Source organism: Pagrus major, chromosome 22 (genome assembly GCF_040436345.1).
Source record: "Pagrus major chromosome 22, Pma_NU_1.0".
Classification (NCBI taxonomy): domain Eukaryota; kingdom Metazoa; phylum Chordata; class Actinopteri; order Spariformes; family Sparidae; genus Pagrus; species Pagrus major.
This window is the reverse complement of record NC_133236.1, coordinates 3484552-3512259: the sequence shown is the minus strand read 5'-3', so window position 1 is coordinate 3512259 and position 27708 is coordinate 3484552. Positions and strand designations below refer to the sequence as shown.

The 27708-nt window shown below is 41.7% G+C and overlaps 2 protein-coding genes across 2 annotated transcripts; both read right to left on the bottom strand.

Annotated features, from left to right (window-relative positions):
* Nucleotides 1–92: 92 nt before the first annotated feature.
* LOC141017884 (uncharacterized) lies at nucleotides 93–13287 on the bottom strand. The gene is made up of 11 exons (XM_073492677.1): nucleotides 12634–13287; nucleotides 11715–11811; nucleotides 11471–11578; nucleotides 9126–10556; nucleotides 8342–8464; nucleotides 8132–8260; nucleotides 7205–7397; nucleotides 6877–7001; nucleotides 6203–6393; nucleotides 2100–2233; nucleotides 93–1980 (listed from the first exon to the last, which is right to left on the bottom strand). The coding sequence occupies exons 1-11, from the start codon at nucleotides 13056–13058 to the stop codon at nucleotides 1748–1750; spliced, it is 3189 nt and encodes a 1062-aa protein (XP_073348778.1). The 5' UTR covers nucleotides 13059–13287; the 3' UTR covers nucleotides 93–1747.
* LOC141018406 (uncharacterized) lies at nucleotides 13061–27636 on the bottom strand. The gene is made up of 14 exons (XM_073493367.1): nucleotides 27439–27636; nucleotides 26399–26485; nucleotides 25777–25900; nucleotides 25585–25687; nucleotides 23343–23456; nucleotides 23146–23262; nucleotides 20383–20543; nucleotides 18603–18749; nucleotides 16913–17015; nucleotides 15510–15638; nucleotides 15168–15350; nucleotides 13877–14130; nucleotides 13235–13551; nucleotides 13061–13089 (listed from the first exon to the last, which is right to left on the bottom strand). The coding sequence occupies exons 1-14, from the start codon at nucleotides 27548–27550 to the stop codon at nucleotides 13061–13063; spliced, it is 1980 nt and encodes a 659-aa protein (XP_073349468.1). The 5' UTR covers nucleotides 27551–27636.
* Nucleotides 27637–27708: the final 72 nt, after the last annotated feature.

Sequence of the window (27708 nt, the reverse complement as noted above, 5' to 3'; positions counted from 1 at the left end):
AGCTACAGTGGAATATACACAAGTTGTAATGAACAAAGAGGAACAACACAAAATGATGATTAGAATATTTATTTAAAAAAAAAAAAGGGATATAAATAAATAGCATGGTTTGGGTGAAACGTTACTGGAGTCAGTGCAGACTGTTACAGTACATTAAGAGGAAGAGGAGATGTGTTTTCTTCAAACTACAGCCAGTAAACAAAGCACACTGAGCACTTAATTTCTGTCATTTGTCACATTTAGTGGTGATTTCCACTGAAGAGCTGAGTGTTCAGTCACATGATTAACCCCCTGCCTTTAGAGAGGCCGTTTACAGAAACATAAAGAAAAGCATGCAGACAGATGAGTACATGCAAAGAGGTGGCACTGAATGACATGCAACACAATAATACCATGCAACAGACTAAACACTGAGTACACTCAGTGTCAGTTTACAGGGCTCACAGGGGGTTTCCACTAGTGGTGGTCATGAGATAAATACAGCAGTTTGACATAACTGGAACACCTTCCACACATCAACACTACTGTGCAAGTGTTACAAACTACCACACAACCAGACGTTATCTTAGAAAAAAGAGGACTAGGGACAAGACACTGCACTCAAATAAAAAAATAAAAAAGAGAATTTCAACTTGGCACAGTACACAAACACTGCACCTGCAACAGTAGCATCATCTCCTTATTCATGATAGGCATCACCAGGCCAAACCTGGACTGTACATTTCTCACCAGCCATGGACTTCAATACAACCAACTACTGCTAACACTGACTAATCCAAACTCAGCTCAGGTGGAGAATCAACATGTGGCAAAATAACCTTCAGTAACTCAACTCAGCAATTCTTAGAATCCACAACTCCACTTCTCTCTACAGTTCACATTACAGCAGCAAACATTCATGTACAGCGATGTTATATTCAGGCCACTGCTGGAGGGGGACAATATACGGTATATTAGGTCATATTACAAAAAAAAAAAAAAAAAAGTACCTCTGAGGGGAAAAGAGTTACTTTGGGCGGGAAAAAGCTGGCATATTGCATGAAGACAACATTTAAGAGTATTATTTATTTTTGCTAACAGCGGCCCAAATAATCCATCACAAAGATAATTTCATGCTGCTTTAACAATAAAGAAGTCTAGTAGTAAACACTGCACAGCTGCACTGCTCTAAATGTACACCCTGTCTAATAGATAACATTATTTGTTACACTGACTTTACTTTAAATTTCATATAAATACACACCATCATTTGAGATTAATTTATTAGATTTTCTTTATGTCCCTCAATTACTTATTCCGGAAACCAGACATCAATTAAAGGCCAGCTTCAATTCAAGTCCCTAAACCACAAACATTAATATCCTTGTGCTTAAATCCTCAGGACACAGAAACACATTCCCACAGCGGGACACTTTAGACACAGTTGAAAGGTTCCTCAGGGACAATAACATGGACAGACAGGACTGTTAGAGTAAAACCCATTTCATCCTTGCCATGGTGGTGGATCACAGTAGAAAAATGCAGGTCAAGAGAACCCTGCTGTTGTCAACTAGGAGCTCAGAAGTCAGGATCCACACTGATGAAAGGGTCAAACTGTCTCCACAAAAAAAAAAATCAACACAAAAAAATACAGACAAATAATTAAAAGGGACCAGTCAATGGCACTGTGTCACAGCTGGAGGCATATTGCACTCAATATTTAATTCATTATTGAGGAGTCCAGCGTGCACACCGACAGTGGTCCCTCTCAGAAGCACTTCCTGTAGACAATCTGCGGCCCGTGCTCCTCATACTCCTCATGACTGATCCATGCACAGCTGAAGGTGGGAAGGTTGGCCAGGACTGCTCCTCCGCTCCACACTGAGAAGTCTCTGTCTTTGGGGCTCGTGACACGAACACTCTCCCCCACGTCACTGGGAACCAGTCCTTTGATTTCAGCCTGCAGCCGCTCAGACAGTCCAGCCAGCAGAGTGTTCCCACCTTCAGCAAGTGATTTAAAAAACACTCAACTAACTGAAACACGACCCAATCAAACCATGAAGCATAGCCTAATGTGCTGGAGAGCACTGTGGAGCCCTCAAAGTAAAGACAACTGGTACCTGACAGTACGATGTTTCCCAGGAAGCAGCGGCGCAGGTCAATGTCTGAGCTAAGGATTGAACTGAAGACGCTCTGGTGCATCCCATAATGGTCCCGTCCAATCAGCTCGGGTTTAAAGAGAATCTCAGGGGCCCTGGATGAACAAGAGGGAAATGTATTTGAGGAGTCAGTTCCAAAAGGTAGTTGTCCTGCCTGGACGGCGAGCTCTACAAAGAGGCAGCCGACTGTCTCCACAGTCTGATGTGTGTGCAGCACCTGGGATCGGCTCTAACCACACTCAAGCCAGGAAGACACTGTACTGATTTACCCCTACACTGTATGATTCAACCCAACACTGTATGATTCAACCCTACACTGTACTGATTTAACCCTACACCATAGGTCACTAACAGGCGGACCACGGTCCGAGTCCGGACCCGGACGCCGTCCTATACGGACCTGGACCTATAGTCAATTAAAAAAAACAAAAAAAAAACAATAATAATAATAAAAACAATAATTAATAACAACAACAACAACAACAATTATTATTATTATTAAATATTTTAAATTTCAACGGGGCGCTTCTATTTTGACCGGCGCAGCTTTTTTTTAGACTTTACGGTACTGGTTTGGCAGATGAGGAAATCCACTGACCAATTGCATGCGAGTTAAGCCATCCCACGTGATGCTACTCAGCCAATCAAATCTGTGCATTCCAGGCGATAAACATTGCGACTCTGAATACAGACAGATGAAAGAGGTGAGAAGCAAGTCACAGACGGAAAGACAAGTGAGCGATACAGGGAGAGAAGACAGAGACACGAGTGAGCCGGAGACAACAGAGAAAAATATCCACACATGGCGCTCTCTAAGAAGAACTAAATATTGTTCCAGGCTCACCAATTAGCACCTGCACATGTGGATGACAATGGCCCTGACACCATTCCAGCCCAGATTTAAAATCCTGGCAGGACAAGCTAGAGCTCAATGAAAGAGAAACTGTAAAACTGGTCAACTGTTAAGATGTGTTGAGATCTATCTGTTGTAAAATTGGTTAAGACTGTTAAGATGTGACACATTAAAGAAAAAGGGAAACTCAAGCTGCTGCTACACTTTATTTTATTTTTCAAAAATTAAGTACTTTATTTTAAGATGCACAATTTTTAAAAAGCTATTTTATTTTTTTCACTATTTTATTTTTAAATGCCCTTCTTTTCCTTAAAGAGAGAAGAAAATAATACATATCTACAGTATTATATATCTGTATAATTAAATATTAAGTGACAATAAATATTGTTGAAATATTTTTGAATTGTTCTTTCTTTATTTGATTTGACACTCAGTTGTTGATTACATGCAGACGTTGATACAACTACTAGGCTATTTCAATATATATCACACTAAATCATAACGCAAGTTAGACCGTTCCGGACCTTTGCTTGAGGAAATTTTCTCTAACTGGACCTATTTGAATTTTAGTTGAATAATACCCTATACTGTACTGATTTAACCCTACACTGTATGATTTAACCCTGCACTGTACTGATTTAACCCTACACTGTATGATTTAACCCTACACTGTATGATTTAACCCTACACTGTATGATTTAACCCTACACTGGTGAGCCCCAACTCATTTACATCGGTTCAGCCAAATCAGTTGCTGCTCATCTCTCAGAACATGAGCAGTTCTACAGGTATGTGTACACATTATGATATGGACCTGATGACGGTGCTGGATGAAAAGAGGATCAGAGTGATAATAATTTATCCTGAGCATGAAACAAATATTCATTCGTTTATTCATTCATTCATTCAGACCTTTGTTTAAGACTCATCCTGACTGGTGAAATGAGATAAGACATGTTACTTATTATTATTATTTCTTGGATAGAGTTAGCCTACCTGTTTCCAATAGCTTCTTGTCATTATGATGAACTATGCTAACCACATCCCAGTTACAACTGTTTTCACACTACAGGAACAATATGGAGACCACTTCCTGTTCAGGAACAATATGGAGGCCACTTCCTGTTCAGGAACAGTCTCCATTGCAGCTCAACAGTCACTCACATATGTTACTGACAACATCTGAGGCAGAAACAGGCAGTGTACTGACAGAATCTGGGTCCATAGATTTATCAGCACTGACGATTGTCCAACAGTACAGTGTGTCTGTGGATGTCTGTTGTTCTGGGTTTTGTATGCAATCTGTAGTTGATACAATGGCACTAGATGATGCGTTTGCTTCATTTGGAGGACTTTTTTGGACTCTGGATGCAGGAGAAATGGAGGGAAGTTTGATACTGTTAATTTGCATAACACTGTCAGTTTTCAACCAGCTTTGTATCAGAGTCAAAGGGCATGTGAAAATAGCTTATTGAGGGTTCTTATTAGTGCCTATAAACAGATTCAGGGCTTAAAGTAATTTCAAAACTATACAGGGCTCTTCAAGAGATTAAGTTATCAAGCTCCACCATATAAAACAAAAATGGGAGAGGGAAACTAACAGTTGCATCTCAGAAGAAGTTTGGAAGGAATATTGTGAATTTCAGTGGAGGATATCAAGCTCAGTTGCATGGAGGGTGTTTGGCTGGAAGAGCGTTTGTAGATTTTTTATTACACCTGCTCGCGAGAAGCTGAAATTTGATGTGAACACTGCAGACATTGTGAAGCGAGGGCAACAGATAATTCATCTTCTCCGCAAACTGAACTCTTTCTCTGTCAGCCCTGTTATTCTCTGTCGCTTTTATCAGTCTTTTATCGAAAGTCTCCTGTGTTTCTCCTTCATCTGCTGGTTTCCCAGCCTTACACTGAAAGATAAAAACAGCTTGTACAGCATTATTAAAACATGTTCCAAGATCACGGGAGTGAAATTTAGGGACCTGACCAGTGTTTGTGACCAACAAACTCTGAGGAAAGCAAACAACATTTTGTCTTCTCCTGGTCACGTGCATGCAAGTGAATTTCCTCTGTTGCCCTCAGGTTGTTGCTATGTCTCATCTGTCTGTAAGACTAACCATTTTTTAAAATCTTTTATCCCCTCTGCTATTCGTCTCTTAAATTCTTTATAAGATTTGATTTTATTCCTTTACCATGTACATCTTATTGGTCAACATGTGCAACCTATCTATTTATTCACTCTATTCAACTATTGATCCTTGATGACACTGTATTCCTTGGCATTCTATTTACTTACTCTACCTTATTCCCTATCTATTTATTGTGTGTACTGTGTTTTTGTACTGTGCCAGTATGCAAGCTGCCGAAACCAATTGCTCCTGGTGGGATTAATAAAGTTGTCTGAGTCTGAGTCAGAAATCTCATCACTCAGGCAGCTCGAGCTGCTGGAGGAAATGTGGCTCCCAGGAAGCCGACCACTATCACTTGTTTTGGGCCTGTCAATCTCTCCAAGATTTATTCAGAATTAGTTACTATATTTGAGACAAAAATTACATTTAAGTGGGATGAACTCCTCTTTGGTCTTTTATGTTCAACATCTACAAATATTAAAACAAAACACTTATTTGGTATCCTAAGTATTGCTGCTAGAAAAGCAATTACAAGGAAATGGCTCCAGCCAGATGCTCCATCTATAGAGAACTGGTATGATGATATCTATGAAATCTTTGTAATGGAAAAGAATTACCTTTTCAATGAGGCTCCAGGGACACAAATTCAAGGAAACTTGTGTATTTCCCTGAAACGCCCTTCTCTTGTTTAATAAAAAGTGTATTCATCTCTTTATAACTTGTTTATATTTTTATTCATTTTCTCGAACTCAACACACCCCATGTTCGGTCCGTTTTGTTTTGTGTCAAAAAATGGTTCACTCTGTGAAAGGACGTATCTAAAGATGAATATGTAATTGTTGTGAAGATGTGAAAACAAATAAAAGGAAAAAATGTCCCAAAAAAATTTAAAAATGAAAAGTAACCTGACTCCAATTTATAAACCTTGTTTTGTCTGGCTTGTTTAATATTTAGCGAACAGTTACTGAGATTTATTATTAAAAAATAAGGTGAATTTGAAAAGGTCTTACATTTCCAGTGTTAATACGGATTTCCTTCAAGACCAAACTGAGGGTGGGTGGAGTGTCCAGTGAAGCAGGACGTGTTACCTGAACCTCTCTGTGCTGAGAGTGACGATCTGTCCGTCTGGCATCGTGTAATGCATCTCTGTGCACGACGACCCCCCTGCACTCAGCTCAGCTTCATAGTTGAGTGCCACACAGCAGCACTTCTCCTTCATCTCCCTCACGATCTCCGTCTCTGCTGTGGTGCGCATGGACACGCCTTGTTCCTGCAGCAGCTGTGAGCAGATCCACAGCACAAGGGTCAATTAGAGATGCACACCTGAGCCTGCAGGTGAACTGACAGCACACAACAACAGGACACGATGCTCTGTATGCAACAGACACAACGGTTCATGGTCAACAGTGTGTCTGTGAGCTCTCTTCACACACAGTGATGGTTTTAAAATGTTCTTAATGACTTTATTCAGACAGGACTTTACAGTAGGAGCCATGACTCCTGCACAGCATTGGCAGCTGGTCCACAAAGGGAGCGAGGTGCTGCTGGAGAACAGGGCTGACCTGGAAAGGAATATCCCTCCAGTCTGGAGCCACAGCGAGCCATGTTATTTGTCTAAACAGTGGCTAAAATAAATTATCTCTCCTGACCAGTTTTATTAGTTATTTTTCACAATAAATGTCTTCAACCACACTGCTGGTTGGATGTGTTGCCCAATGACATCACAGCACCAAACTGTGAAAAACAAACAGGACGTGAATACCTTTTTAAGATGCATTGTAACATCTACACCAGCCAGAGGGAAGCGCTGAACTGCATGAGGCAGACAGTATCCCTCAAACACAGGAACACTGTGGCTAACTCCATCTCCAGAGTCAAACACCACACCTTCAACGAGACAAACAGAAGCAACAGTTTTGTTTCGATCTAAGCAGGAAAATATGGCCGTCATGTAACAGTTTAAACACGCCAAGATGAGACTGATCAGAAAGAGCCGATAAGTTCTTATAATGATCGAACACATTTCCAATGTGGGACTTCATTAAATGTTCATCCATGAGCATCTATCCAACACAATGCATGAATATTACCAGTGGATCTCCCTGCTGCGTAAAGTGCCAGCACCGCCTGCATGGCCACGTATGTGAAGGGAACACTGAAATTCTCAAACATGATCTCCACCATGCGCTGACGGTTCTCTGAGGGGTTCATGGCTGCCTCTGTCAACAGAACCGGGTGGTCCTCAGGATCGACGTGCAGCTGCTGGAATGTGTGATGCCAAATCTAAAACCAGAACACTCTGTTACAAGTTAGTCAACACATTTACAGACACACAGATTTATTCTGCTTCTCTAAAATGTGGGCAGGTACAGTGAGCTGTTGCTCATCGGCTGTTGTACAGTAAAGTAATCTGGCTTTTTGGGGTGAATAAACATAAAAAAAAACTCACTTAAATATTGAGGAACACACCATTAAACAACCAACATGCTGATGAAATCTGTCTACTCAGTCACAAATGTTGACAGACGAGGTAATGTTTTAAAGTTTTCTTCATTTCATGTTTCGTCTCGTTCTGACCTCCTTCCTCTCTCTCTGACTCTCTCCTGAAGTTACAGCGACAGGCAACCAGATGAAACGCACCGTTACCTTGAGGAAACTTGTAGATATTTCTGGTTTGAATATTGTTGGAAATATGTATGATAATGTAAGTACATAGGTCAACCACATATAGAACAAAGGTTGAGTCGTTTTTACACATTTTAATGCACAATTCTTACATACATGTTTAAAGCATGACCTTACAGTATTTGAAGAATGCATGATCCTATGTGGCAGGAATGTGTAAACATCTTAAAGACGTGTGATGACCAGAGTGTCAGATATCTGATGGTGTGTGCTAGTTGGCTGACAAGAGGTAAATCTGGGACTTGTGGGAGTGTTAAAGGTGATGTTCTCAGAAGACACTGAGTATGTCTAGGAGCAACACCCATCTCATATCAGACGTGCTTTTTACTGACCTTTTCCATCTCGTCCCAGTTACGTATGATTCCGTTCTTTATGGGATGCTTCAGAGTCAGGACTCCTCTCATGTGCTGAGCCTCATGTCCAATGTAGGTCTCCCTTTCAAGAATTCCATTCATTATTTCCTGTCAAGACAAAACCCAGAATCGGTAAGACCGGCTAGAACTACAAAACATCACAGTCAGAATGCTTCCGTGTGCTCTCACCTCGTATTTTGGCATCCCAATTATTGTTGGGAATATAATGTTTGGAAGGTCTTGATCTGCAAATCCTGCTTTCATCAAGCCAGATCCTGTGTCCAGCACTATGGGGGTCTTGAAATCAGTCAGCTGCAGTCACATTAAGAAAAAAACATCCATTCACGCTGCACACAAGTACTGAGCAGATGGAAAACTGTTGCTCACAAAGAAATGGGCACAGCAACTATCCCTACAACGCATGTATTTTTGTGATTGTGTACAAACATGCATGTTCATGAATGAGTTTTAGAGGTGTTGGTAGGTTTATATTTAAACTATGGACAAAGCCTGGATTGTCCTTTGCAGTATTCCCCTGCTTTCAGTCTTTATGCTATGCTAACATCCTGACACTGTGCTTAACATAGACATGACAACCATCTTCATTTTTGCATTTGACTCTCAGACAAAAAGTGAATAAGCATATATCAAAAAATTGCATGAGCTTGCCCACACCCTGAGGGTGTAAAGAACTTGTATATGAGCTGTATGGAGCCATGTGATGTTTTTTTACGTTTTAAATCAAGTCTCCAGCTACTTCAGTTGTTTAGCAGAATGCTGCAACTCCGTTTTACTGTGAAGCTCCAGAAATGTTTTGTGGACTACGAAGCCTCACCTGACTTTCATCAGCATGGAGGGAGGAGATGATGAGGTTTTATTTTTAATGTGAGATATGATAAAATGTCTACTGTGTTTGAAGGCTCTCGAACTGAGAACACAACTTCCACTCCAGATATTACAGTAGATGGTGTACCTCTCTCATGCTGACGTGAGGCTGGGCCTGAATCCCAGCCGACCCGGAGCCTGGTCTCCTCTGAACACCATCATTCTGCTTATCTCTTCCAGTGGAGTCAAACTCCAGCTGCTGGTGAGGCAGCAGTAGTGCCGACTGCTGATGTGGAGATAAACTCTGGATCTTGTCTGCTGGCTGTGAATCAGTGTGTAGACAAGATGCAGTAGCCCCAGACGTGTCCTCTTCCTCCTCAGTAGACATCTCAGACAGGTGCTCCGACACCTTGCACTGCTCTGGGAGCGCATGGTTATTATTATTGTTGTTACAGTGTTCCTTCACATTTGCATTGATAACCAAGCTGTGACTGCTGGCTGATCTTACAGTCTCTAACAGTGCATCGAACGGTTTATCTTGTAGATCAAGTTGCACAATACCAGGATGTTGAGTGACTGAGGACAGAGCTGGATTCAGCTCTGTGGAATGAGGAGTGATGAGTTCTTCAAGGTAGTCATTCACAGGAGGTAAAGCCTTTCTTGGTTTTGGCACAGGAGGAAGGTGTGATCTTCCAACCGCGTCAAACTCTCCATCATCTGGCCTCATCTCAGGGGTTAAAGAGGCTTCTGGTTTGTGTTTGGTAGAGTTTTCACCACGTCCGTCAGTGTCTCTCCCATGGATACATCCCTGAGGTTGGACTGCCTCCTCTTCATGAGGTTTCGTCAGATTAGAGGTAATAATTAAGGTACTTCTCTGAAATACTGATGGCTCATCTTCAGAGCAATGATCATCACAGTGGGGATCTGGAAGTGGAGCCAGGTCATGTGGTGTAGCTTCAGCTTGAATATGTTCAGTTTCACAGGTGTCCTGAGCCTGAGAATCATTGTGGACTACAGATGTTGAATGTGTTGTGTTGAAACTCCCTGGTACAAGCTCGTCACAGAGCACTTGGTCCTCCGTAGTCTCACTTCTAGCTTTCTCCATTATAGAACATTTTACAACCTTTTCTGCTCCATCTTGGTGCTTCTTCACTTTACACTCTTTGCCCAAACTCTTCTCAAGCTTATCCACTTCCCTTTTCTCCTTTTCCAGTTGTAAGCGGAAAGTCTCCCTCTCTTTGCTGATGCTCGACAGCCCGTTTGTATCTGAGGGTTTGCTCCCAGAGAGGTCCTCGTTTTCTTTGCAGCGTCTGAGCTCTTGGATCTTCAGCTTCTCCTCCATGATCATCTTATCCAGGACGTGGACATTTCTCAGCTCTGTCAGCAGGTCCGGCGTGCTATGAAATGCTCCTGTTTCTGCTCCTGTGGCAGCTGCAGTGCAGCGCCCATTATCATCAGATGTCTTAGTTTCACTCGTACATGCAGCTGATGTGGGTTCACTGAAGCTGCTGGACTCTGCAGGGATGAGGTAATCCTCAAGGCCAAGAACACCGGCCTCAGCCAGCTCATTAGAAGACATCTTTAAAAATGAGCAGAGAAAGTATCATGAACTCACAGTGCAGGTTTACAATGGGTACTGGACACTTAAAGCCCGAGCTGCACAGGGACACATCAGGACTTTTACATCAGGACTGCTATTGGTTTGTATTCAGAGCAGACTGCCCTACCATCACCTTATGACTAATACCTACCATGTCAGTCATTTTTAATCTTTTTTTTTTTTTTTTTTAGTCATCAGTTTGAAGTGGCACCATTTAGCAACCAGAGCAGGGATATGGGGGGGAGCAGAGGCAACTAAAGACAAACCAGAAAATCATTCATTGTACACTGACATTTCTACAAAAGTAAGCTAACATTAATGTTAATGAGTCTATTGTACTGCAGGGTTAGGGTTACAAACTGGCACACATGATCTTTTCTGCTGTGAACGGAGATCTTGTGACAGATGAGAACAATTATCATTGGTAATTGTACACAAAGATTTGGAATGCTTATAAATTAAATCTAAAAATGCAACTTTGAGAATATGAAATTTCACTGTCAAAAACTAAACAACGTCTGTTTTGTTAACCACTTTATTCATAAAGTGGTTAAAAGTTCAGTTACTAACTCATTACCCTATCCTTTTATCCTTTTATGCCTCTGAGAAAAGTTTAAATAACTCTGGGGTCAGACCAGTTAATACATTTTTCTTTAAATTCCTTTAAAGGCAGAGGGGTAAAGCCATTAAAAAGAGCAGCGCCCTTCAGTTCAAGAGAAAAAACTTGAGGTAGTAAAAATGTAGAGAAACTCTTTGAAGGAGAAACATCCTGGAGGTTTGGAAAAGGAAAATGCTGATCCCACCTGAGGAATTCCATTTGTAATATGTGACCTCAAGTCAGTGATGACATAATACTGTACATCCCAGATTAGATCTGCAGATTCTTGACGTACTTCACCGAGCTGGTCCTCCCTGTCCCACGGTAGCCACTGATTGTTCTGCTCCTCACGCCTAAGCAGAGCATCCAGCACTGCCTCCTGAGCCAGAACATGTTCTTCTTTCTGTAGAGCAACACAATCACTGGACTGCTCAAGTAACTTGTGATGGGCATCTGACATTTTATAGACTTCTAAGAATAGTTGCAGTCCTAAATGGTAGCCATCATCCATGCCTTTACTCATTGGCAGTGTTTCTTACCTCCAGTATGTCATCAGCCCTGTGCAGGATCTGCTCCACTTCCCTCAATCCCTCCTGCTCCCTTACATCCCAGTCCTTCAGGGACACATCACTCAGGCTGGACAAAGAGCATGACAAGTGCCATTTGATAACCAAAACAATCTTCCAGTACAAACATTGTTAAAATTCTACAACACAATAATTGTGACATCCACATTCAACAGATGACTAACAGCCTCGTCTGCAGCTTTGTTCTAGTTTTCCATAATTATAGCGCCTGTAAAGTACCAACGATCAGTGCATGACCTCTGACACCAGTTGTATTCATTTCCTCTTATGTTATGTCACATTGTATTGCACCGACTGAGATGCATTTGTGATTTCATTGTAAGCCGAGCTTACAATGAATTCTATTCTATTCTATGCTTTACACAACCATCAACAGATATATTAAATCAATAAAATACAGGCCTACAAGATGGTCCTGATCAGTATAAAAATAAACATGGTGATGATGCTCCTGGATCAATAAAACAAATGATCCAGGGTCAAGAGGTCACTGATGATGTCAGAGAGCTTTCTTTGGTTGGTTAGAGATTCGAACTTTGGCTTCCTAAATTTGAAATACTGATTAAAAACAGAGGAAAGAATTGTCTGTAATCATCTGTTTGAATTCAAAATTCTGCATTTGAGGAACAGTTGAAACTGACACTGTGACAGGTTTGTGAATCAGGACATCAAACCGTCCCAGACTGAAGGTGTGGAAGCTTTTTGGATTCAACATCAGACGGACAAATGTATGGACCTGTACCTTACCTATAACAGTTACCTCCATCACTGTAGTGACACAGTTTAGGTAAAAGTACATGTGTGGGTTGCATTCAAATTCATCTGAAGTGGATTTTTTGAGAAAGTGACAGCGTAGCAAATCCATGTTTACCCATCAACAGAATCCTGAGCCTGGTCATGGAGGTCGTAAGAATCCCAGAGAAGAGTGGGGACCTCCTCTGCGGTGCACATGGACTGGTCTCTTCCATCTGTAATAGTGCTGGACAGGATGTTGTGAATAGGACTTAGTTCAGGATCCACCAAACTGCTTTGTGAGTGAGTCCAGTCTGTGCTCTGTGGGCCGCGAGACAATCCCTCCGCGTGTGTGGGCTGATCTCGACACCTGCACGACTGGTTGGCAGTAGAGCAGGGCTCTGAGGGATCATGGATTTGTAAGTCTCTGTTCTGTGGTGTTGGGTTCTGTGTAATGGTGACTGTGTAGGAGTTCTCCAGATCATCTACTGGCAGGCTGAGCCAAGGATTACTGGGTAGAGCAGCTGAACGCTTCACTTTGATCTCAAAGTTGAGCGACTCCATGGTCACTCTGGGGATGATCTGGATGCTGGCCCTGGAGGAGAGTCCCACAGAACCAAGATCAAACTCCTGTCTGTGATCTTCAGAGTCTGAAACACTGCATGTGTTCTCTTTATGAGCGCTGTGCTGAGCCAGCTTCAGATCCACAGAGTCTCTGGTCCCAGCTGATCTAGACAGACCTCCCCCTCCTCCCCTCCCTCCCCGGGCCTCCAGCTGGCTGCTTCCAGCTCCATCGAAGCCCGAGTCGAAAGAGCTGAGGGACAGGGGTTTGCCCTCAGTTGACACCATCCCAGAAACTGCAGCTGATGGAGACGTTTTCAGAAGATGGGACGCCTCCTTACTAACACCTTTATCTGTTCTGTTTGTAGCACCCTCAGCAGAGGAATGGTTTACATGGCTGCTCCGCAACAACTCATACTGCCACTGTAAGGCTAGTTGCAGGTGAGCAACTGCCACAGGTCCTGAAGAAATCAGCAGTTTCCTCAGAGTCATGCACCTGAGGGAGGAAAAACAGACTTGTAGTGTTTGTCTGACAAAGTGTTTACAATGTCTGTGACAAACTGCTGCATGTATTATGATCATGTATCATGGTACAGTATGTATGCATGTATATAGTCAATTTTCTTGAGGAACCAAAGCTTTCCTCCATTTGAGCAGGTAGCCAACATGTATGAGAAGTTACTGTATCATCCAGGACTATGTTTGTTTAGGAGCCCCTGCAGATGATGTAAAAATGATGTGGCCACCAAATGCACTAATATTTCACACACTGAGATGACAAAACAAAGAGCACCATCTTGATAACCTCGTTGCTTTCTCACCGCTGAGACATCTGCTTGCCCGCCTGCTGGAGCTCATCATCTGGGATGACGTTGGACAGGTGAGCCAGATGAACCAGCTGCTCCACATCTGGCGGAGGATTCTTCTTGAGGAAAGAGGAGAGTTTGTGCCTCCACGCAGGGATCGTCCTCCAGCTCCTCCTCTGCCTCTGTGTGGGAGCAGCGTCTCCGTTCACTCCTGATAGAAGCTCCTGGAGGGAGTTCTCACAGAGGACCAGACTGTACCAGCCGCTGGCCTGGAGGAGGAGCAGGACACAGCTTCAGGAGGTGTTTACGGTATTCTGACATGTTCACACAATTTGTACTCTTCTTTTTCAACTTTGCATTATGTTTTATTTAAAAGGGGAGAGACATCATTACTTCTTCTCGAACACTTCACTGTCACCAACCATGCTATTAGTACAGTAGACCTGCAGCCAGAGGAGACTTCATGAACAGGAATCAGATCTCAGCGGATGGGATGGTTTTTTCCTTTTGCCTTTCTTCTAATCGTTTATTAATCATTTTATTAAAATAAAATTGATCACAGGGGGAAATAAATGAAACTGCTGGACCTGTTGGATTATGTTCCTTCTGCAAGATTCACAATATTTATTCTTATTCTTATTATTATTCATTCAACAATAGTTGTTGCAGAATGTTTACAGTCATCACATTAACAACAATAAGTCTGTTTTTACCCAAATGATGAATGATATCTCCACAAGGTCTCAAGGTTTGTTTCTGTGTAGTATTAATGATGTTCTATCACTTCTACAGGTTATTTGGTTCTGCTTAATATCAATGACAAACAAACTCCTGACTGTTAACAATTGTCAAGAAAATTAAAATAATCCTCCTTGGTAAAGTGTAAATATTAAATTGCATGTAGATATTAATGATGTCATGTTACTCCTTTATCATTTTCATAATTTTATGAAAATGGACAATAGTTCATATTTCTCACTGGTTGCAGTATTACATTCAGTGGTTTTATTTCATCAGATAATTGTACTGAGTTGACTTCAAGATTTTATTTGTGTGATACCTGCTGAGCCTCTTTATTATTTGGTTCTGAAATATGCAAGGTCCAGCTGGGACTGGCTTGTTTGTAAAGAGCTGAGGTGTCCCAAGTTTAAGCCCCGCTGACTGCGTTTACACTTCAACTGCTTTCAGTGCTTCAATTTGTGAGTGAACACAATTTTTACGATGATGACTGAATTGAGCAGCTGATGGGCAATTTCAGATGAAAGCACTGAGCTCTTTTCGTTTTCCTCAAACACTGACAGCTTGCCTTGTTGTAGTTGTGATGGTAGGTGGAAACGGCTCTGAGGGTTTGGAGAATGAAGTGCACAGCAGAGTGCAGTTTCTCCTTCAGCCTCTCCAGATCCAGAACCCAGGACTCCCTGGTCTGACCGTCACAGGGCAGGATCTCCACCCACGTGTGGATCACATCCTCAGCACATCGAACCAGTGCCTAGAGAGGAGTTAGTTAAAGATAGATGTGAACCACAGTACTTAAAAATAATGAAATCACAGGGAACATGACAGAATATTATAGAATATAGAATATAGTACTGGTAACAGGACATGAGTATGTAACTGATAGTAGACATCCAGGACACTTGGTCAGTACCATAGCAGGAGTGTGAATAGACGCCTCAAACTCAGACACCAACATCACTGCCCCTGCAGCATCCTTGGCAATCTCCATTTTGTAGAACTGGAGTTTGTCTCCTTGAAGAGATCTGATCTGCTCTGTGATCTGTAAATAAACTCATTCATTTCACAGACGCAGCGAGACATTCTGACACACTGCAAGCTCATCTGAGGTCACACCTCCAAAACGTATATCATTTACTAACTGATTAAATGTCTCTTATCTTTCAAACAACGTGCCTTCTCTGCAGCACTTCACCTGCTGTCTTTTTTATTTGGTTTGTGCTTCCTGTTTCTATTCTTCTTTAAATAAAAGCACTTTCATTTGCATTTTTTGGATTAAAAGGTGGAGATAGTTATGAGCATTACTGAAGACTGTGACTCAAACCTTATGAATAATGATAACATTATGAAAGAAGATTTCTATGTTTAGGTGGGGCCTTTCTTACACATGTAAACACAGTTTTCACTCACTGAAAATTGACCTTTTGAAAATATTGGTCATAGTTTTTTCTGTAGATTCTTTCTCTATGTTTATGGATTATGGTGAGCTGACATGTTTTTGGGATTACTTAGTTTGTTGCTTCCATCAGGTCGGACAGTATCCTTTAATTTATTATACTACAAAATAGTTTCTCCAAATTAGAATTTACACAGACTCCTCTACTGGGATTTAAATCATCTCCATCTTTCAAAGTAGGAATAAATCACACCCTTGTTCCAAGTTTCAGGATAAATGCCACTTTTTAATCCCAAATGTAATAATCTTAGTTCAGCCATTTTATATGTACTGCTACTGTGTTGTAACATTTCTGTCCTGACACCATCAACACCACGAGCCTTGTAGCTCTTTCATTGTAACTGGACCGTCCAAAGTATTTTGGTTCTCTTCTTTGTGTTTTCAAATGATTTTAATTTGTGAACTGTGGCCATATGATGTGGGTTTAAACCATAGTGTTCTGGATTTCCATATACATTTATATAATCTTCTTGTATTGTTTAAGGGCTGTGTGGTATTCATGGAGTAACTGTTGATTTTCAGGTTCATTATGTTTCTTGTTTGACAGGTTTATGAAATGCTTTCTGAAACAGTCATTGTGAAGCCATTGTTCCTTTGGTTTGTCTTTTGTTTGATTTCGAGCTTGGTCTCTTCATTTCGGACTCTTTTGCATTTATGCTATATCTGTATAGAGATATGTCATTGCATAATCAGTGACACCATTTCCTAAGCATTCATGCTAAAATGATATATATACCATCACAGAATACTTTGGTTAGTCCATTCAAAAACACCACAGCACACCTGACATGAGCTCAAATGAACCAACACACCACAGGTTATTTATACTGCACACCAAACAGGTTAGGCCACTGACTCACCTGCAGTGCATCCTCTTGCAGCTGGAACACCTGCAGCTGGAGACGAGCCTTAGAAAAGGCTTGCTGCCACAGCAGCTCCACTTTCTCCACAGCTGCAGTTATCCTGAGAAATACACACAAAACACCTTCACCTTACAGGTGGCATCATCCTTCATCCTAAACACCTTAAAAAACCAAAAATAATGGACTCATGATGACTGAAACTGGCTCATATTAAATGCAAAGATGTATCCAACAGTTTCCTTGTTAAACAGATAAGTTATGTGAGTGTGTTTAACGCGCTCTGGTGGCAGTCTAATTTTATTTTTGTCACTGTGCCCACACCATAACACTTGTAACTCACACACCAAAAATGACCAACAGGTGGCGCTATTATCAACACAAAACCGTTTTTGGCTAATAACTCCTACATTATATGGCGCACATTGTTAAACCTTATATCTATGTGTTTCCTGCATTCAGCTGAATTGTGTGATGTAGACCACGCCCACTTTCACGCCAAATTCGCGAAATGTCACAAACCTACTTTTTTGAACTCCTCCCAGGCTATTTCACCGATTTGCACGAAACTATGCACACAGCATCTGTGGACCCTCATGACTAAAAGTTATCCAAAGAATTGTGATAGTCCAAAGAACACCAAAAATATAAAACAACAATTTCCTGCACATTGTGGTCAAACAGACAGTCTTGCATATCTTGACTAAATACAGTCCGTTTAACACATGGACAGTTAAGACAGGCGTACACAATCATCGGGATATGGGGCCGGATAAGCGCCACGTCCTGACTGCAGCATACCCCGACAGCAGCACGCCCCGACGCGCGTGGACTGCGAGGGCCCGTTCATCACTGCTTGCAGTTTTAATTCCCATTATGTTTTGTCTCATTGGTTCATTCCTTCCTTTTCTCTCTCTGACTCTCTTCTGGAAGTTATAGTCACAGGCGACCAAATGAAACGCACCGTTACATCGAGTAAACTTCTCTCTCATTAATGTTAGGGGTGACACCAATATGACCCTGATATTCAAAAAATGTTAATAACAGGCATATGATAACATTGTGTAAATAATCCAGTGCCTCTGAACTTTTTGGTTTCTTTCTGCTCTCTTTCTTACAGAAGGTGGCAGTAATGCACCTTAACACTGGTTGCCAACCACCATACAACAAAACAAGAAGAAGAAAAAGCTGCAGTAACAGTTAGCTGTTAGCTATGTGTGGCTGCTACTCATTGATTTACTGCTGCGGTGAAGAATCACATGGAAACAGTTGTTGTTACAGACTCTCCCTTCACCTCCTACACTTGTATAATGAATGTTGTTCATTTAAAAAAAAATTAAGACGAATTTGACTGAACATTTTCCCCCATTAACTTAGTAATATGTAAAAATTTTGTATTAAAATGTCTACAACAACTAAACCTTGTTGTGTACTTACATTATCCCAAATGTTTCCAACAATGTTCAAACTAGATTGGCATAAATGCCAGCTGTAATTGTGTAGGTTAACATTTTTCAGCCTACTAAAAGTTTACTATTCAAACTCATATTGGCAATGTTGTGTAGCAGTTGTGCAACAGAAGACCGTTGCAACATTGCTGTATGGTATGTGTGGGAGGTGTTATTACAGAGGATTAAGGTGTAGGCATGTGAGCACATTAGTCTTTCCTCTGACCGACTGCCTGCACTACCTGCTGTGGTTCTGCAGCATATCAAAGGCGGTGTGAGTGAAGAGGGCGGTGCCAGCCATCGCCTGGTAGCACGGATCCTTCTCAGGGTAACGCAGCTTCTCCACCACACTGTCACAGTGCCTCAGCAGCTCATCCAGCCCCAGCTCTCTGCATACCAACACATAGAGAAATAGTCATACAGTTAGTCATATCACATCATATCACAGTGTTTTCAGGATTAATGGCAATACACAAGATATGTGTCGGTATTTTCTATGAAGTGGGCTCAATGTTCACTTGTATGTCAAAGCCACATTTGAGATGTCACAAGCAACACAATGAAGAAGACAGAAGCCTCAACATTGATGTGTACAGAAAACCTACACACAGATCAATGCTTTAATGAATGAACAAAGATAACATTATGAAGGATGATTTCTATGTTTAGGTGGGGCCTTTCTTACACATGTAAACACAGTTTTCACTCACTGAAAATTGACCTTTTGAAAATATTGGTCATAGTTTTTTCTGTAGATTCTTCCTCTATGTTTCTGGATTATGGTGAGTTTGACATGTTTTTGGGATTAGTTTGTTGCTTCCATCAGGTCGGACAGTATTCTTTAATTTATTATACTACAAAATAGTTTCTCTAAATTAGAATTTACACGGACTCCTCTATAATTACTGGGATTTAAATCTCCATCTTTCAAAGTAGGAATAAATCAGACCATTTTATACTGCTACTGTGTTGTAACATTTCTGTCCTGACACCATCAACACCACGAGCCTTGTAGCTCTTTCATTGTAACTGGACCGTCCAAGTATTTTGGTGCTCTTCTTTGTGTTTTCAAATGATTTTAATTTGTGAACTGTGGTCATATGATGTGGGTTTAAACCATAGTGTTCTGGGTTTTCATATACATTTATATAATCTTCTTGTATTGTTTAAGGGCTGTGTGGTATTCATGGAGTAACTGTTGATGCTGTATGACTCTCATCACCCACTGGAGCACAAGCTGGGGGTCATCAGAACCTTAAACCCGATGGTTTAAGGTTACACTAAGTGTAAGTGTAAGTCTACTACACTGTCCACTAAGTCAGAGGGGAAGGAGAAGGAACAGAAGCACATCAGGGTAGTACTTAAAACCTGTGGCTACCCAAACTGGACCTTTGTCAAAACAGCTAAAAGATCCAGGGCAGACAGAGAGGGGGAGACAAGAAAACATAACATCATCATCATTCCCTATGTCGCAGGAGCATCTGAGAAACTCAGGAGGATCTTTACTAAACATCATATCCCGGTTCACTTTAAACCTACCAACACACTGAGGCAGAAACTTGTCCATCCTAAGGACAAAACACCCAGGCATAAACAGAGTAATGTAGTTGATGCTGTTCAATGCAGCCAGGACTGCACAGATTTGTACATTGGGGAGACAAAACAACCTCTCCATAAACGAATGGCACAACACAGGAGGGCCAACTCCTCAGGTAAAGACTCTGCTGTCCACTTACATCTGAAGGAGACAAATCATTCCTTTGAGGACAACAATGTAAATATGTTGTCTAGAGAAGACAGATGGTTTGAAAGAGTAGTAAAAGAATCCATCTGTCAAACAATGCTGAGTGATCATGTTTCCTGCTTTTCAATGCTGGACAACAAAGTGTTCAGTTCGCTCTGAACATCATGTGAAAATACACTGAATATCAGACTGATCAAACAATAGAGAAGACGAACTGGACACTTGAGTGAACCAGCGTTAGCCTACAACAGAAGCAGGACAACAGTTATGAGCCTGACCTCCTGAGCTGCTGGAACTTGGCTTCGTTGGTGGAGCAGAAGTGTTGGAGCTCGCTGAAGGTGGAGGGCAACGGCAGCCTGGACAGAGCATGCAGGGTGAAGATACATGAGGGCAGCCGCTGGACCACAGACAGGAACTCCTGGACAAACACATCAATCTCCTGCAAGCACCAGCAGAGAGACATTTAAATAGCCACTATCATAATCAGTGCAGGATGGTTCATGTTCATTTGTTATGGGTCATTCCAGGCCAACTCACCCAAAATCCAGAACTTCTCCCGGTGCATGTCATTGATTTTCATGTTGAAACTTCTATTAAATTCATGGAACCTTCCAAAATCATATATACATACTCCAAATACTTTGTAAGTAATGAATTTTTGAAGTTCAACCATCTTCTAGATGTGACAGAACTACATTCATACGACACAGAACCAAAGTTTGGTTGCAAGATATGAACTTTTGAAAATGACACATTCTTCATTCATTAAAAAAAAAGAAAAAAAAAAAAGACTTCCTGATATTAATTTGATGATTGTAAACATTCAGCACCAACTATTTAAATTAATGAAGGGTCTCTATATGTTTATTCAGAACCTCACCAATGTCTAATGTTTCACTGGATTGCGTTGAAATTTGTCCTGAACATCCCAGAGAATCACAAAATGCTCAAATTTGGCTCAGAGGGCCAAAGTTCAAAAAATCATAACTTAAAAAGTATTTGGAGTACAGCTGCAGGATTTTAACCAGGTCCCATGAATTTAATAGAAGTTTCAACATTAATTTCTTTGAAGATCGAGGACGTGAACTGGGAGGTTCTAGGTGAGTTGGAATGACCCATTTATGTTGTTATAGCCCAGATTTTGCCTTTACCCGTCACTGTTACTATTTAAATTATTTTACTTTTGATAAGCTTAAAGCATGGCTGCTTAATCTATGATTCATACTTACTTTTAGAGTCTTAACATCATTCTCATGATGGAACGCGGTGATCGATTGCTCAACACACAGAACCTAATTGTAGTTTTAGTGGAGACTATTCTTGCATCCTAAATAGATCTGTGAGAGGCAGAGAGCTGCGGGGGATAATGAATACTGTCATGTCCCCTGCTGAACATGACTGAATGTATAATGCACTGGAAAGAGGGGCTCCTTTCACTTGCTAATAAGGTCAGCTGATTACACGAGGCATTTGCACAAGCTTTTCCAAGGTAACGAACAATAGACGCAGGCCGCCTGGACGGATCTCATGAATGGATTCACAAATGAAAACATCTCCTGACCGAGTGAGCTGAGCACAGCCTCCATCATGTACATGCTAAATGTAGCAGGGAGAAACATTTGGCTGTGGTGTTGTACATCAGATAAACAGTTGTGTGATTAAACAAAGAATGTGTCCTGGGATGTGCATGTCTGTGTGCAGAAGGATCCAGCAAAAGCTTTATTTAAGACTCAGGGTGTTTAGAGACGAACAGAATATGATGTTGGTGTTTTATCATGCTTGAGAGAGAGTATACTCAGATATGGAATGGTAGCTTGGTTTGGGAATCTATCAGCTAAGCTGAAATCTGAATTAAATAGAGTAGTCCACACAGCATTAAAAGTGAAGGTGAGGGAGCATCCAACCCTCCTCCAGCTCTTTGAGGAGATACTAGTCCGTGTCCTGTACAATCAATATGAGCTGCTTCCATCTGGCTGACGTTACAGGGTCCCAATTAAATAAAAGAGAAGATACCTGAACAGATATAAAGACTCATTCATCCCCATATCAGCGAATCTCCTAAACTCAGGCCAGAAGGTGGGTATGAGGAGGGGTGGGATGTATTTGGCACTCACTGTATTGTTTGCTTTTGTTTTGTTATATGTACTTATATCTTGTGTCTGTTGATATATGTAATGTATTATAAGTATTTTTATGTTTAAAAGACAAATCTCCTTCTGGACAACTGAATGAATCTTGATCTTGGTGTGCTCACTAACACACACTCACAGGCAGAGACACTGTGTGAAGCTTCACAGGTTCAGCTTGTAATCAGACAGTTGTTGGTCAGAATGGTTGACTTGTAGAGGGATGAGTTTTTATTGGATACATTTAATGAATACTAACATAATCTCTTTTGACAAATAATTCTACAGTGTAACAACATTTTTTATTCTCATCTTGTTTTAACTTTATAAACATGTCTTATATGATTTGTTTAAGCAAGTGGGCACAACTGGGACTCCACCAGTGATTTCTGCTTAAACTCTGACTGATATTCAGTCTGAACTTCACGTCTTTTCAACCAGCTCAACTGTGGTGACATCAACATGACGCAAAACACAATTTGGTGTCATTTGTTTATATGTAGTAGGTTGAAATAGATGTGAAGGTATTTCATAGTGTCATAGTGCACTGGTAGGCTACATGAAGACAACGGCACAAGTCATGTTTCATATAAAATGTTGAAGTTTATCAGCTGTGAGCTGCCAACAACAAGCTTCAGGACATCCTAATGGAAGTGGTTTTGTACATTAATACTTAATGCTGTAATGCACATGTGCAAGTACTCAGTCTACTCCCACCCAGGACGTGTGGAGCAAAGTGCACAAGTGGAAGAAATAAACACGAGCTAGCTTCACTATGGAGAAATCTATGTGGCTGTCATTGCTCAACAGGTACAGTAGAGCGGTCGTCCATCAGTCAGAAGGCTGGGGGTTTGATCCCTGACCACTGCAGAGAAATCTTATATTGTAAAATCTGCTATATATTAAATAAAGTACCTTAATGAAGGCAGCCCAACTCTGGTGACAGTAAATAAAGTAGCCACCCAGCGGCACGGTTAGCTGGCTTCTGTCAATGTAGTTGGAGAGCTCAGAGATTTCTTTCAGAAGGACTTTCTGCAGAAAGATGAGATGAGTGTTACTGAAGTTGGACCCAAAACAAACCCAGGGCTACAGTGTGTGTTTGTTGCAATTACCTTAAAAGAGGCAGTGTAAGACCTGGATGGAGCCAGGAGCTTCAGCAGCAGCTTCAAAGCATCCTTCTTTTTGGGCTGAATGATGTACACACCGTGGATGGTCCGCCTGTGCAGCTAAGAAGGAAAGGTGACCAGAAAACTTGTCTTTACATCAACACTGAACCAAATGACGTGTTGCTCTTGCTGCTGCATCAGTCTGAAGGAGCCTTCCAACAGTTTAGGATTTCACTGAGACGGATTAAAGAAGGGTCGAGATCAAAGCAGCAGAGGGCACGACAGGTCCAACATCAATAACAATGGATCCCACCCCACCAATTATACAACCAGTAGCATGTGTGTGTCCACTCCCTCAACAGTTAATTAAATAACCTAAACACTCATGTTTGACATGACATTCAGAAAAAGTGACATGTAACACTGCTTCCAGGCAGAATCCACTGATCTGTTGCAGCTGCACATCATGTTGTCAGTCATTGTTCAATAATAAATGTACCTTTAACTAAATCTATCACACAAAAGTCACGTTCAGTTCTGATGGACCCGTACAAACATGAATGAAGACCGAGTGACAGTTATGTGTGAGGTTTGTCGTCCAGCAGTTCGTAATCACACATTATAACACAGAAACATGTTGGTATGCATGTGGACACCAGGCCAGCAAACCAGACCACAGAAACTATGTGGAGCTGTTGATCTGGATGCAAAAATGCAGCGTCTCCTACATAACTGCCCTCATTTAATGTATTTTCCCTGGAGGTTTTTCTATTAAATAACCAGGCATGTGACCAGCCATGCATTTGACCCCCCCCCCCCCGGCCTCCAGAGGAGGAGTTCCACTAGACGTGACACACTTGGTATTGTACTTGAGCTCAGACTACAGCTCTGTGAATCCAAGAGGGCAATCACAAGCTGAGGACGTCACTGAGCCGAGTGTACAGGACCAACTTCACCTTGTGTTCATACTGCTCTGTGCCTCCATGTCTCTAAACTGGTACAATACTTTACAATATTCAAGTGTTTTATATAAAAACACTGGGCTCATTTTTCTGCAGCAGAGAGGAATGACATTCTTCTCAGCCCTGGAGTTGTATGTTCCTCTGCCCACAGGAAATCACCAATCACAAGCACCCAGAGCAGCTTTAAGAGCAGATATTTCATCCTGTAGAAATGCTTCGTATTAACAGTTGGACTATACTGTGCTCATCTCTCTCCCTTAGTTCTGTCTACTGTCCTGAAGAGAAAACGGTCTCACTGGTTCCTTTTGTTGCTACAGTCATCATTTATGTGCAGAGGGATAATCACATGCTCATCAGTGTGTTCCCACATACACACTGAAACGCTGGAGATGTGACAGAATGCTATTCATGTGAAGTGAACCTCAACAACACATGCTGGTGTAGAACAACTCTACTGAAAGACTCACAAGGCGCCCAGCAGCACAACATGACAGATATAATTCAGATGTCGTCACCAACAACTGCAGTCAGTCATTTTCTACAGCACCCAACTACACTGAAGACCTTTAAACAACAAGGTGATCATCACTGTCAACATCTTCCACATTCTCTGCTCAGGACATTAACAAGAAAAACACATCACATGATTTATTTACCACTTTGTCATACACCACTACTGTGAGAAAGAGTAGGAGGCAACGGTCAAATCAGAGCCCAGTATTTCAATGATACAATCACAACAAACATGCCTGCAAGTTTCATGGTCGCAAGAGACAAGAGGGAGTCTGTCTTTGCATCTGTTTGTAAAAGCACTGCTGTCTCAAAGAAAACTGAGCAGCTGCTGAAAATTTCCCTTTAGAGAGCTCTTTGTATTACTAACTACACTGAAGCATCCGGGACAAGATGGATAAAACCCACCGCTAACACAGAGGTGTATGTTCAAACACAGAAATATCCACACATACACCTGGTTCTGTCTGATAAATCTGTCATGGTGGAAACACTCGTACCAGCTCCAGTTCCTACAATCAGCCACTAATGATGTAGAAATGCTGTAAAAGTCTGTTCTGTGAGGAAAATAGGTGTTCTTGACAGTCTGAGAGTTTACAGATTTCAAAGATGTTAAAGCTGAAAGATGACTGTTGTTCATGCTCAGCTGTGATTGGTGCATTGATGGTAAAGAGGCAGGCGTTCAGAAGACTTTCCCGATGGTTATCTAGTTTGAGAACATTCATTTCAAACATGCTAGAAGCAGCAGCACACGATGCCCTCCACCACAACTGTACCTCGAGAAGGATCAGAGTCTCAGAGATGAACTGGGTCGTCTGGAGCGAGGCATGCCTCAGATCAGCCACCACCGACACCAGACTGTCCTTCTCCTGCTTCTTACTGTCAGAGAGAGATGATCCAACCATCAGCACACAGTCTACTCCCGCTCTCACACATACACAAACAAAGAGCAGTCTGACTCTACATACTTGTGCAGAAACAGAAAGTAATTTATGAAGTCCACCACTTCTGCTTTGCTGAGTTCTGAGGAGAGTTTGGCTTGTCTGTCCACTGGGAACACGATCAGAGGGCAGCCATGTTGATCAAAAGCACCTGTACAGACACATTACACCATCATGTCACATGTTCAGGGCTGCCTGCAAACTCTGGATCCAGACTGAGTTCAGAACATTTAGCTTCACACATGCATTCAGTTCAAGTCATTCTTAGGTCAGGCTGGAATATATATCGAAAAAAATCTATCAAGATTCAGTTATGAGTACACCTTGTTTATTCACTTATGGAAAAAGAGTTTGTATCATTAACTCATTAATATTGTAAATATTAAAATTCTGAGTTTGAATTCTTCCCTTAAACTATATAGTGCCCCATTAAAACAGGTCTCCAGCAGGAAAATGCTGCAGCGCTGTTTTGCTGTGAAGCTCCAGAAATGTCTGTGGACGAGGAGATAATGAGGGAACTTTCATTTTTGGGTGAACTTCTCCTTTAACTAACACTTCCACTCCTGAGCAGGCCTGAGCTGCCTGCAGTATAATCCACTGCCGTACATGAAGCCCGTGAAGAGGCAGAGCAGTGTGGATTAACAGTTACCAGGGAAGAGCACAGCTCCAGAGGTGAGCACATGATCTGCAGGCAGCGGCAGGGAGGGAGCACCGTCCTGCACCAGCTCCTGGGTGCCTGCAAGGGTGGAGGGAGATTATATAATTATATAATAATATATATAAAACTATTTCCACCACTTGTCACCGTGTGGACGCTGGAGCAACTGCTCCAGAAGATCCCTCACTGCCTTTAAACACTGGACTGATGAAGTGATGCAGACTATAAATCTGACCTGATGAAGTGAGGAAGACTATAGATGTGACCTGATGAAGTGGTGAAGACTATAGTAGTGACCTGATGAAGACTATAGTAGTGACCTGATGAAAAGTGATGAAGACTACAGATCTGACCTGATGAAGTGATGAAGACTATAGATGTGACCTGATGAAGTGATGAAGACTATAGTAGTGACCTGATGAAGTGATGAAGACTATAGTGACATGATGAAGACTATAGATGTGACCTGATGAAGACTATAGTAGTGACCTGATGAAGTGATGAAGACTATAGATGTGACCAGATGCAGACTATAGTTGTGACCTGGTGAAGTGATGAAGACTATAGTTGTGACTGAATGAAGACTATAGTAGTGACCTGATGAAGACTATAGTTGTGACCTGATGAAGTGAAGACTATAGTAGTGACCTGATGAAAAGTGATGAAGACTATAGATGTAATCTGATGAAGCAATGAAGACTATAGATGTGACCTGATGAAGTGATGAAGACTATAGATGTGACCTGATGAGGTGATGAAGACTATAGTAGTGACCTGATGAAGTGATGAAGACTATAGATGTGACCTGATGAAGACTATAATTGTGACCTGATGAAGATTATAGTTGTGACCTGATTAAGTGATGAAGACTATAGTTGTGACCTGATGAAGACTATAGTTGTGACCTGATGACGTGATGAAGACTATGAAGATGAAGACTATGAAACTGGAGCTGTTGTAATCATTTGAACCAGTTTCCCGCCACTCAGTCTCAGTGGATAAAGATGGAGGCGCTGCTGCACTTGTCTTACCTGTTGCGTTTCGGCTCATCTCTAGTTCCTCAGCAGCGGCTCGTTTCACGGCAGGTTGTCTCCTGTGGTGTCGAAGTGTCGCCTCACTGTTCCCACAGACCTGAGTCCACATTAAACAGGTCTACTGCGGTGCTGGAGACCTGGACCGGGAGGACCGGGGGGACCGCGGCTGCTCTCTGCCTCTTTCCGCCATGTTGCATCCACTCCGCCTCGCTGTGAGCTCTGCCCGCTGACTGGATGTTGTTCAGGTCGTTCATAAAGCAGAGTGGG

What these genes read in the sequence shown, in the direction of transcription:
- LOC141017884 (XM_073492677.1), bottom strand. Translation starts at nt 13,058, where the DNA reads ATGGAGTCGCTCAACTTTGAGATCAAAGTGAAGCGTTCAGCTGCTCTA. An exon ending in GGGAGGACCAGCTCGGTGAA is followed by an intron (nt 10,557 to 11,470) that starts GTACGTCAAGAA and finishes TCATTTTTAAAG; the next exon opens with ATGTCTTCTAATGAGCTGGC. An exon ending in GGGAAACATCGTACTGTCAG is followed by an intron (nt 1,981 to 2,099) that starts GTACCAGTTGTC and finishes CACTTGCTGAAG; the next exon opens with GTGGGAACACTCTGCTGGCT.
- LOC141018406 (XM_073493367.1), bottom strand. Translation starts at nt 27,550, where the DNA reads ATGTGGACTCAGGTCTGTGGGAACAGTGAGGCGACACTTCGACACCAC. An exon ending in TGGAGCTGTGCTCTTCCCTG is followed by an intron (nt 25,901 to 26,398) that starts GTAACTGTTAAT and finishes GTGTCTGTACAG; the next exon opens with GTGCTTTTGATCAACATGGC. An exon ending in GTTGGGCTGCCTTCATTAAG is followed by an intron (nt 20,544 to 23,145) that starts GTACTTTATTTA and finishes TGGTGCTTGCAG; the next exon opens with GAGATTGATGTGTTTGTCCA.